Source organism: Callorhinus ursinus, unplaced genomic scaffold (genome assembly GCF_003265705.2).
Source record: "Callorhinus ursinus isolate GAN/ISIS: 27379988/994484 unplaced genomic scaffold, GSC_fseal_2.0 scaffold16, whole genome shotgun sequence".
Lineage (NCBI taxonomy): Eukaryota > Metazoa > Chordata > Mammalia > Carnivora > Otariidae > Callorhinus > Callorhinus ursinus.
In genome coordinates this window covers 13994009-14006972 of record NW_027397078.1, presented here as the reverse complement: position 1 = coordinate 14006972, position 12964 = coordinate 13994009, and the positions used below count along the sequence as shown (strand labels likewise).

Genomic DNA, 12964 nt, shown 5'->3' with positions numbered 1-12964 from the left:
TGACTGACAGGGTAAATTGAAGGCACCACAAGAATATTTCAATTGGAATCAAAACAATATATTCAAGGCTATTCTTATAGAAAATTAAAATACATTAAATAATGGACTGGGCTTTTAGTCTTGTAAAGCCCCTTTCTAAATAGTTCCCTGATTTTAGCAAAACCTCCACCTTACCTTGCTTCATGTTTTCATCCCAGCTGTGCGTGCTTCCTAGAATGATGGCTGTTAGATTAACGACTATGCCAGTGACCGCATACAACTGAATTGTCTGATGGTTCAAGTTATACATTATTATTTTTCATTATAAGCATGTTTGTTTCCAAACAGATTTAGACCTTTCAGCCTACATATATTGGAATTTTTTCCAGTTTCACATCAGAAAAAAATACTGTTGCCTTAAGGTCACCAAGGGGGCAATAAAAGGAGGGGAAAAAAACAATGTGAAGACGGTTGGTAAACACATCTGCTGCAATTCGTAAGGCAATAGCCCTGTCAAGAACTATTACTTACTCATGTTTTAGTTAGAAGTTTAGAAATTGCCACTCTGCTCTGTGAAATGCTTAACATACTGAAAACCTGTAATACGACAAACCCTTAGTCAATTTACCTTAAAATATATCAAATGTCTCTCAATTTGTAGGTAATGCAGCAATCCCATACTGCTTTTGCATGTGAAGGGAGGGATGGTAGAAAGGTTGCTGCAGCTTGAATACCAGCTCAAACGTAATAAATACACATTTACCTGCTGCAAAAAGCATGACAGCAACAGGTCTGTAGAAGCGCCTTCGAGATCCCACGCAGATAGAAATCAAACCCACCAGGAATGCGATAAGAATGATGGCAGCACCGCCCAAGAGTAAAGCCAGAGTAGCAATCTGCCAATCTGCAAAGAAAAACAAGAAAGTATTGCTTTTAAGCAGTCAATCCTCAAAGAATCAACAGAATGATGTTCAGCAGCCTGCATCTAGCTGCAGCTAAATACACGGGATCTTACTGCATGCTAAACATCCTTTGGGAACTGAAATGTTTTGCAACAAAAATTACTTTAAACATCCTAATTCAGAAAAGTCTCTTAGGCTAAGCTCAGCAGTGTTTTTAGACCAGGGGTTTGCCACACTTTCCAAGGACTCTACTAAGCCTTCATGGTAAATTGGGTGTCCTTTCCATAACCTACTTTCATTATTATTGTTTTTTTCTATTGAGCTATCAAGTTCACAAACCTTAAATATGAAAGTCGAGAATATGATGAACTTTTCTATATATTCATACCCCCATATAACCACCACCCACATTAAGATATTGAACATTTTCGTCGCCGGGGTTCCCTAGTGCCCCTCCCCAGTCAGCAGTCACCCTCCCACCCAGGCTAGTAAGGGACATCTATCGCCTCGGATTCATTTTTGCCTGTTCTTAAACTTTATGTAAATGGTCTGAACTCTTTTGTGTCTGGCTTTTAAATCTGTGATATTGATTTTGTGTCTGGCTTTTATGTCTCTGATATATACCCATGTTGTGTGGCAGTAACACATTCTTTTTTTTTTTTTTTTTTGTGGTCCTTTCTTATAAAGCCTTCCTTCTCCATACTGCACCCCCCAAAGAAACCAAGTTTTTATTTGCCAGTCTTTTCATCCCCTTCTCTAAAACAACTCCTCCAGCAAAATGGCATTAGGAAAATTTGTTGCTGTTTGTTTTTCCCTCCTCTCTTTCATTTCATTCTAATCTCACTGTGGTATTTACCACAGGGATGGTTTGTGAAATTAAGTATTCCCAGGGAGCCAGAATGTACTCTAAATAGCTGCTGGCCCCCTTTCTTCATTCATATGTGGAAACAGCAAGCATATATTGACCACATGCTATGTACTGGTCTCTGTACACGGATACTTTGAGTCTCCCGTGTGCTGAGTGAAATGTAAACCTCACTGAAATGCATTTGTCATTTCCTATAAAGATATAGAAGTAGCATGACAGAAAACTGGCCCATTTCCCATCCCATAAGAAGAGAATTTTCTCTAAGCAGCAGCAAAGTGAATATCTGAAAGCACTGTCCAGTTTAGGAAGCATCACAAAAAAATGATACTGTGCAAAACATTCTTCATTGGGGGTCCTTTGGAAGTCCTAGGCTGCCTCTTCTGGCCCTTACTTTAATGTATGTGCAGAAAATGAAAATAGACTTTAATCCATGGTTAAACTGCAATGTAGTCTGATCCAAAGTTAAGAACTCATGATATTTTGATGCTGCATTTTGAAATTATCCCTCCAGAAAGCTTCCAAAGTGCACTCTTTTACCACTGTAGGATAAGGGGTGAATGGAGGAACCTATACAACCCTCGGATTTTCTTCTCTTCTTTATACTTATATTATCTCTGCCTCAAGTGTCCTCTTCTGGATTTATAACTGGCACTGAACCAGAACTTGCACTGCATTCAGGAAACAAACAAGGGGAAAACAGAAAAAATCCACACTTTTAAAATATAAAGGTGAATCGCAAGAAAGTGGAGAGCATTTTGTATGCCATCTATTTGTAACAAAGCCATATAACTTCAAACAAAAGTATATCTGGCTTTCAACTAGAGTTTAAAAGGATAGCCATACTATGGATTTTTTATTCCATAACAGCATGTAGCTTTGAATTTAAAAAAAACAAAAGAATAATCCTTACATTTGGAAGTCTCTAAATTTCTTTGAAAAAGTTTATACATAGCACAATTATTTTTCACTTTAACAGAATAGAAATTCTTCTAAAACCTTTCAAGTTGAAATTTCTAAGTAAAATTTTCATTGTATCAAAATGGGGTACAAAAAAAAATCCATTCATCCATCAAATTCTTTAAGAGAGACTATGTTGAATACTTTCTAGTTGGACCATTATTTTTATAAAATGATTATTACTTTTAGCAACTTTCTCCAAATTACTTTAAATAAGAATTTTTACAGAATCAATTTTAAGTCAATATACAACTATTCACTCACTTAAAAAAAATAAAAGATTGCTTTTCTGGTAAGCTTTCACACAGCCCAGTATATAAGCATAATGATTTGCCACAGATTTGAGTATTTCCACAGCCCAATATATATGCCACAGATTTGACTATTTCCACTTTTAACCCAAAATAAAAAAATGAATTTTGATCACTTTTCTCTACTTTAAATATCCTCAAAAAATAGTTAAAATACATGTATTTATTTGCATTTTGTAAAAACAAACTAAGACAAAAAAACTGGCAAAATTTTCCCATAAAGGGCCAGTCAGTATTTTCAGCTTTGTGGGTCATGGTCTGTGTTGCAACTACTCAACCTCTGCTGTGTAGTGTGAAAACAGCCATAGACAATATGTAAATGAATGAGCATGGCTGCGTCCCAATAAAACTTTATCTACAAAAGGGCTGGTTTTGACCCTCTGGCTAAAATTTACTGACCCTTGGTCTGTACTTTATGTACCATTTAAAAATGTTGAACTTTTTTCTATGTAAAGGTCTCTCAGACAGTAATAATTTCATAATAAAGTCAATTTGATAAATGAGTAATAAAGGAGTACAAAGTGATGCTTATCCAATTTAGCAACTGAAAAGTACAGAAAACCCAAATCTCCTTAAATTAGGAGATTTCCTTAAAATAGTAATACTTCATGTCATATGGAAAACCAATAAAAGGCAATAGAAGCCACCAGGAGAATAACACTTACTAAAAGGGACTAGAACCTAATTAGGAAGGGAACCTCTTACAGCATAGGAAGTAGTTCTAAAAAGTAAGTGAATACAACCAGTTCTGATTTTCTTTTTTTTTTTTTTTAAGATTTACTTATTTATTTGAGGTGGGGGGCAGAGGGAGAGGGTGAGACCGTCTCAAGCAGACCCCGAGCTGAGCACGGAGCCTAATGCAGGGCTCCATCTCATGACCCTGAGATCAGGACCTGAGTCGAAACCAAGAGTCAGACGCTCAACGGACTGACCCACCCAGGCACTCCCTTATTTTCTTCTAAAAGTCTTGTATCTGTTTTTAGTACTGAGGGTTGTGGCTAATGAAGGTCATCCTAGACATAAAGTCAAAAGGGCAGGTTACCAACATCACATTGTAATATTGCTACCCTTCCCTTTGGTCCTTAACCATAGATAATGCCTGTTCACACAGAGAAGCCATTTTATTTTATGAAGGTCTAGAATTGGGCCATGTCTGCCTCTGTCCTGGCCAGAAGCTGGGGCTTAGACTGAAGTATTGAGCCCGTATCTCTGGTAGACTGTGCCAAGTTTTGAGATTGTTGTCATTATATCCATTTGGAGTGATTCACTCAGGCAGGTTGCCCAGGACCAAAGCTTTAACTCGTTGATCAGTTGAACAATCAGGAAGCCAAAAAAGTGGTTCGATAAGGCTACCATAGTCAGTGAGACCCAGGGCACTTTTCACGGTTCAGCACTAGGTACTCTGAAGCTGAGAACAGTGCTTGTGGCATCGTGCCTCTTTCAGGAAACAGTTAGAATCCACTCACCAGACAGTAGGGCCTGCCTGCCTTATGGGCGAGCTAAAGTCAGGGACCATGTAGATCAGCCTGATACCATTTCCTCTTCCTTGGTGAACAAGACTAGAATACGGAGAATTTTTCTAAAAAGTGAAAAATAGTTTTATAGATACCTAGTAATAGCCATTAACACAATATACACTGGGCTTCATGTATACACATATACTTCCTTATCTACCAAATGTAGATTTAACAAAATATACATAAAAATGTTTTGTTATATACTATAGAACTTGAACAATTTTATGGTAATATTACAATAAATGACCAGAAAACTTGTCTCTACACTAATGGTTTTTCCATTAGAAGGTTTGCATGCCACAAATACTTGCTATCCCATATGCAGTGTTTGCAAAACAAATTAAAATGTCATAAAATTCTCAATTTTCAGCCCCACTTCTTAAAATAAAATCATCTATTTTAAGTTCTCATAATTGGTTAATTTCTACATCAATCTTAGTTCCACAGTTTTATAGCCCTCACAGTATTTAGTCAGATGAAGTGTTAAGAGTCCTTAGAGATTTATTACTCTGCATTAGTTTTACACATTTCTATAAATGATACACTGACACCGTAGCGGAGCAGTGAACATAAACCAGCTCTGCAGAACATCAATGGCCACGGTGCTATTTTACAAACTGCAGTGCTCTGCACAATTAAAACTGGTCATTGTTCAATGTCAGGCCAGTTGATTTGAAATCTGAGTTTGGTTTCCAAGAGCTCTGAAAACAAGTGATAATCAGTTTCGATGAAAAAATGTACATCCTTGGTCCATGAGCCAGGGAGGACTCAAATGGGCTGCAAAGAATGTTTTGGATCGGGAACTCACACCTGAAATGAGGCTGCTGTAGTAGTACATGGCAGGTTCTGCTTAAGAGTATAGCAGTTCCCCCTTGACTGCAGTTTCACTTTCCATGCTTTCAGTTATCTGCGATCAAACGCAGTCCAGTCTGGAAGCACATGATCCTCCTGACGGATCAACAGAAGGTCAATAGTAGTAGCCTAAGGCTTCGTCACAATGCCTCTATCAGTCACCTCACTTCGTTTCATCATGTAGTCATTTTATCATCTCACATCATCCCAAGAAGGATTAGAATAGCACAATATAATATTCCGAGAGATCACATTTACATAACTTTTATTATAGTATATTGTTATAACTCTTCTATTTTATGATCTTATTGTTGTTAATCTCTTACTGTGCCTAATTTAAAAATTAAACTTTATCACAGGTATGTGTGAATAGGAAAAAACATAGTATATATAGGGTTCAGTACGACCCAGTTTCAGGCATCCACCGGGGGGTCTTGGAATATATCCCCCATAGATATGGTGGTGGGGGGGACCCACTGTATTTTGGCAGAACTGACACTGGCACACAGAAAGCACTGAAAGTGCACCTATGGAAGCCAAGGCTCAGGGTAAGTGTGTGCTTCTCTATCTACTAGTGCTTTCGCTAAGGAAAAAAAAAAAAACAGGAATGAATATAATGAATACATATAATGTTATACTTTCCCCTGCAGTTACAGAATCAAAATTGGGCAGTCCTTATAACATCAAGTCCAGCATTAATATGCAACTCAGTAACTAAATTCAAATCCTCTTTCAAGGTATTTTTATTAGCTGGCGCCAGAGTTTCCAATGTTTATAAATGCTTTAGTAATCTGCAGAATTGTGCTGACTTACTTTACAGTCTAATACATGAGACTGGTCTGAAATTGCCACTGCATTACGAAAATTCTATGAGCCACATCATAACTGCCAAATTGGAAATTCACATTCCTTTAGGAAATTCGTAGTCAAAGTTTACTTCCAATTTTCAGGAAAGGCAAAATCTTAATGACAATACACTTTCCACACTTTTAAGCCAAGGTCAAATGCACCACACCAGTGCCTAAAGCTTTCCTCCACCCACCTCTTTTCAAAACCTTTTAACTTGTCAAACCCTGGCTAATTTATTTACTTCTGTAGGTACTGTTTATACGCTGAAATTAGTTCTACTGTATGTAAATCCCTGAGCACACAATCGCCACTTCTTCTAGGAAATTAGATAAAATTAAAAAGCAATGAAGAAACAGATTTTTAGCCTTAGAAATTCAACTCCCACAATTTGGGTGGGTAGTATTTTCCTAAATGTATTTTAATGTTTTAATACGAGAGTATCACTGTTCTAGAATTCTCATCACAAATTAAAATATTGATTTTTAATTAACTTTTATAATCACATTCAAATTTGCCAGTCACTTTTATTTTTACCTTTGAATTCCCTAAAAGACAGCTGTATTACCCAAAATGATATCCATAACTGCAATTAAAATAATTTACTGTTCCGCCTTGAAGAGGTGACAGGGTGAAGAGGTTTCCTATCATCTTGACACCACCTCACAGGTCATCCTTAAACCCTAACTCACCCACATAAGCTGGATCATTTCACTCATCCTCAGAACACCTTCAGTTCTTCTAAATACTTTTATTCACTTGTTGGGCATATGTAGAACAAAACACTTAAATTTATTTTAATTATATTGGTGAGAACTCAAAGCAAACTCAGTATTGCCAATTCCATTTTATCATCAGGAATGGGAAATACTGGGATGGTTTATATTTGTTGAGGGGAGAACAAGCTCCAGTTAGAGAGTAACTTTTTCAAACCCAAGTTCTCCAACACACCCACCGCTTCACAGAAGACCATGCTTTTTTCCTGCCTAGCTCATTTCATTAGAAATTATGGCACTGAATTATTTTCATCAACTGTAATTTAGGAATTTGAGATGAATACTTCCGGGTTTGGACAGTAAGTCCATATCCTCATGTATGAAGAATGAATCAAAATGGTGCTGTTATTTTGTGTAAAAGGAAGGTAACTAGACTTAATAGCGAGAATATTTCCAGAGGTACCAAATACACTTCACTTTTTTAGACCACGTCTAATATCATGTCTTTTCAATCAACTAATATCAAATCTAACAGTCTTCATGTGCAAACAAATATTTAAAGTAACTATGTGTCTTTTACAAAATGACAATATAGACACTGTACACTATGCTGCACAAAGTGAAATGGAATATTAGAGAAGCACCTACCTTGTTAATCAAGTTGCAATAATACAACTTAGAGTCCTACTCTTCAGGCCAATTTATGGATAAAAAATGTGTCAAAAGTGCAGTGCCGTCCTGCCTTTAAGCACATATATGATACTAGCAAACCATGCAAATAAGTGATGCAACAACTCTAATAACCAAAATGTAGGTCAATTTTGCCAAAATTCTAGAACATTCTGGTTGTCCAAAAGTACCAGACAGGTTATTAATTTTCAATCCATGACAATTTCATTCCAGCCTTTTGAATTATTTTGTGTGGTGTTAGAAGAATACACATCTCTTTTTCTTTAATAAAGCAAGGGTTGTTTTACCTGCTTCACAGGATTCTATCTTAGAAAATTTGGTGAAAATGCAATTTATCATCCAAATACCATAATATGGTATCTTCCCCCCCCAAATAAGACCGTTATATACAGTGCTTAGCAAAGAGCCCTGCTTTTAGAGCACGTTGCAGAATTTAGACCAAAAAAAAAAAAAAAGACCATCACCGCTAATGATGGCTGTTTCCTACCACGTACTATGTTAGAAAGCTTTCGTTAGCATTTGATGGTAACTAATATTATCTAAAGGGTACAGGTATTTCTCAGTAGTAATTTCTAATCATACTATTTCCATAAAGTTGTGATGAGTTTGTTACACTGAACATTGTTTCTTCCCCACTCTTAGGGAAAAAAACCTAAGGTTACAATTTAGAAAACATGGTTATCTGGAAAAGCAGGGAGAAGAAAACCCACACCAGGACTAGGAGTGGGTGACCTTCCTCTATTCAACTAAAAATCTTCTGTGATGGGTTTAGAGTAGCTAATAATAATCAAAGGGTAGACGGAAGACAGCCAGTCACCCACGATCCGTATTGAGATACCCTCTTAGTAAATATGGGGGGGGGATAAAACTGGCAAGATAGCAGTTCCCTGTTAGCAAACTTCTTTAGATGAGATCTCTTCTATCCCCCGGCAGAATTTAAACTTTTATTTCCTCCTTTACATTACTTTGTACATTTATATGATTTGTTTAAAAGCAAGTGTTTCATTCATCACCTTGCTGTCCCTAACCAGCACAGTGCTGGCACACAAACTAGCTAATTCTGTACCAGGATAATGCCTACGTCCTGCTATGAGGTCAATGAGTATGTTTTAATGAAATTAACCACTTGGGCACACGTGAGAATACAGGAAAGGGGAAAGGTAATTTCTCTCTTTAAGTCACCTAGTGGTGCTAGGAATAGACACCAGGTCGCATTCACAAAGTACTATGGCAACATTTTGATGAACTTTTGGTTTAGGGACCTTAAAACACAAGAGCAATAAAACCCCCTTTGATGGAAATTTGAGTTCTTTTGTGGGTGTGCCTTTTTACACATTGATGATATGTCACTCATGGGTCCTAGCTTCTACGTTTAAACATCTTTTTGCTAATAAACATATATTTTGGAAAGAGAATCAATAGGTGACATTATGTTGAAACATGGCTCATTAAACTATCATTTAAAAATCTCCCAATAGTTAATATAAGCTGCTAGAGACAAAAATGCTCTAGGTATTTTTCCTTGGTTCTTTGGGAACCATGGATGCCTCGTTTTTTATTTTTTGCTTTGTTTTGTTTTTTAATGGGAGTCTTTAGGCAAGAAGACTACAACAGAATAGAAAATTGATGGTCTACTAGTGTCTCAAAATCCCAGACAAATATAGAAGCAAAAAAGGGCAAGGAAAGGTGTCCTTGCCTAATTTTCAAGGGAGATGATCCAATACTTTGAAAAGACTGGTAAGATTTAACTGCCAGTACCTTTGACATATAAGGATGAAATTCTGTTTAAGGAAACATCAGTCTCTTTTGATAAATAAATGTAATAAAAAAAAAAAAGCCAGGATGCAGTAATAACTTGATCTAGTGAAATTTATATTCATTTAATCAATTTAAAAAACTTAAATGGGTGCCTTCCACATACTTGCAATTATGATTCAACTTAAAATTAAACAGATGTTTTAAAGCATGCTATCATGGCAAAACTTAAAAAGAAGTTTTGTTGATTTCTAAGGACTAGTCATGCCAACAATGGTGATTTGATGATAGAAAACATCTAAAACTTCACAGACTTACTGACATATGAGTCTATCTGAAGATCGTAAATTCTATGTGAAATCAAATCTTGGATGATTATAAAAAAGTAGACATCTATTTCATGTGTAGTACTTAACCTCTGCATCCAAAGTTCCATACATGAGAGTACTCAACAAACCTTCAAACACCAAAAGATAGTTAGTTACCTGCAATGTGACAGGAAAGCTTGAAAACGCACCCTGCAAAAATAGTTCAGCCAAGTACAATTCCTATTGAGTCACTACCATTGCATCTTCCTCATTTTTTCTTATCCACTCAAGAAATCTGCCTGGGCAGGAATACTTTTAAAATCTTTCCTACCCCAAATGTGCTATGATTCTGCAATTCAATATATGGGCAATTGTCAGGAAAAAAAATTTGTTATTATTAAGGGAAAAATAAGCAAACAAAAAATAATTCTGCAACTCCAACACCTTTCTAGCACTACAAAACTTGGCTCCTGTCTGAAATTTTAACATTTTAGTGTTCGTGTACAAAACATCTATCTCCTCAGACTCATACAGAACTTTCTTAAAAAAAAAAAAAAAAACTAAAATTTTATCAGCAACACGAAGTAGCAGATTAGACCCCAGATTCTTAATCAGTTTGAGCCTTGGTCATTTGAGACTACAAACCAAAATGGCTTAAGGTCACCTACAGAGAGTGGTAGAAGTTCTCCGTTTGTAGACAGGTTAGGTTTTTGAGTTCATTTGATTCCAAATCCAAAGTAACCCCATACAAGTGACCGATCATTAAAACCATGTGTTAAGGGCAGTTTGTGCCCAAGCCAAATTTTACTTATATAATTGACTCAAAGTTCTTTTTTTTTATTAAGATTTTATTTATTTCTTTATCTGAGAGAGAGAGTGAGCGAGCACAAGCAGGGGGAGCGGCAGAGGGAGGAGAAGCAGGCTCCTCGTTCCCAGGACCCCAGGATCATGACTTGAGCCGAAGGCACCCAGGTGCCCCTGATTCAAAATTCTTAAAGAAAGTAGCTATGTAGTTGTCTTTGTTCTTCAGAGGCAATAAAGTAAGAAAGCAGATTGGCAGCTAGACTCCAGTGTCAGACTCTATGCCTCAAAAGTGGCCCAACAGCATCTCCCATCTTACATGTTCTTCTATAATGGGACCTTGCTGTTGCTCCATCAAGAGGTGGAGTCCAAATTCCTTCCCTGGAATCTGGGCTTCCATATGGCTCCTCTGTGATTTTCCAGGCTAGTTAAGACAGAGACTGGTTCTCTTACAACCCTCTTTCTGGGAAAAACCACTTATCCTGTAATAAGTTCGACTACCCTGGGACCACCACGCCAGTAAGGCCAGTCCCAGCGGACTCCAGTCTCCCAGCCATTTCCACCAAGGTGCCAAACCCAGTGAAACCATTGGAAGAAGATCCTGCAGTTCCAGATGTTCCAGTCCCCAGCCATTCAAGTCACCCTCAGACATCCTGGAGCCCCAGATAAACCATCCTCATTATGCCCTATCTGAATTCTTGATCCACAGAAGTCAAGAGCATAATAAAATGATTGTTGTTTTGTACCACGAACTTTTGAAGTGGTTTGTTTCCCAGCATCACTAACTGGTACTCTCTTGGAAAAAATGTCTCTACCACCGACTGAAAACCTGGCAAACTTAAAAAACGCCTGGTCTCTTCAGTAACATATAGGGATAACATTAGCTACCTTGCAAGTTTACTGTGACATTGGGAATAATGGAGATGTCTGCCCTGTAATAGTACTAACAAAAGGGTAGCTATTAGATAATAGTTTTGTGATCCTGATCTACCAAGAGCATAGTTAAATGCTTGGTAATACATAGCAAAATTTAAATTTGAAACTCACAGCATACTTCATTATTCAATGCAAAGAGTTTACCTTTTAAGGGTGGTGGGGGGAGTCCTCAATTATCCAAAAAAAAAATCACTTTGGGCTTGTTTTTCTGCATATATAATAAGGAAGAGGAATATAAGGAAACAACCCTAATGAGCAGGTACTTTTATATATTTAATTTTAATGACAAACCATTTGAAGCCATTAAATTGTATGAGGTCACGTGAATGGTAAGTGGCCAAGTTCAGGGCAATTTGAATCTAAAGCCTCCTGTATTCTCAACACTACTCTGCCCTCCTACAGGATTACATTATAATTTAGCATAATTCATATAGAAATTTACTGTGGTATTTAGATAGTGTATTCCAGGGACTTATTCTGAAGCATCTACAGTCCTTTTCACTAATACATCTAGTAGTACTGGATGTACCTTTGGTCCCACTAAGTAGTCTTACCATTAACAGAAACTTGAAAGAAATTCCTAAAATATATTCCTGAAGCAGGCAAAATCTATTGCCTAAGATATGCTTTTGTTTGCTTTGGTTTTATTGTGAAATGTTTTATGAAAGGCCAGGATTCTCACACACCCATCAAATCCCTTTGCTGACAAAGACTGATCTAAATGGTTCTCTGGAAATTACAATCATTCTATAAATGTGAGCTAAAGAGGAATTATATCTGCCCACAAATTAAAACATCCTTTGTAAAAGTCAATCTTGGGAGCTTGAAAATCTTAGGAGATGGTAAAAGAAAAGATCGTGAAATAAGTTATACTTGGTTTTCTCCAACTTACTGAGAAAGTTTTGGTGCTGAGTGCTACTCTTTGTATAATTTTCCACCCACCTATGCTGTGTAGGTTAAATAAAACTGCATTTGTTCTACTTAAGTCCTTTTTCAGGAAGCCAGAGGAGGGTCTAACTGTCTGACCTCCAGGCCTGCAGAACTATTTGTAAACACGCATCAGTATCAACTCATTTCGAGCAAGAAGCTGAACCTTTCCTGGAGTAAATCACACTGTGAGGTTTCCCAATGCAATTCTGTTTCCCTATGAAGGTATGGATTCAAATTATGCACGGAGGACATAGACCTGAATTCAGAATCACTAAACCTCAGATTTTCTAAGATTTGAAGTTGTTTAGGCAGTTTGGTTTATCTTAAACTACGACCCAAGGTGGGTTTTCTTACAAAACCTGTTAAAGTGGAATTTTCTACTAGTTTTAGGAAAATGAGCTACATAGAAAGCACTCTTAAGAGAACCTCTTGTCAACTGAAAATAATAATATTCACCTGTTATTAGCATACGGCGCGCACTGCCATTTCAAAACTGCCAGTGACTCATGTTACAAATGAAGCTATTTTTAGGACAGTGCACGAATGATGTTAACAATATTCCTTAAAAAAGGCACTATTTGATCAAGTATTTCATG

The 12964-nt window shown here is 36.9% G+C and overlaps 1 protein-coding gene across 1 annotated transcript in view; it reads right to left on the bottom strand.

Annotated features, from left to right (window-relative positions):
- Window positions 1–12964, bottom strand: part of TMEM47 (transmembrane protein 47) — a 28752-nt gene that overhangs the window by 12006 nt on the left and 3782 nt on the right. The window contains exon 2 of the mRNA XM_025857886.2: window positions 743–883. Coding sequence (XP_025713671.1) covers window positions 743–883 — 141 coding nt within the window. The remainder of the gene's footprint in view (window positions 1–742; window positions 884–12964) is intronic.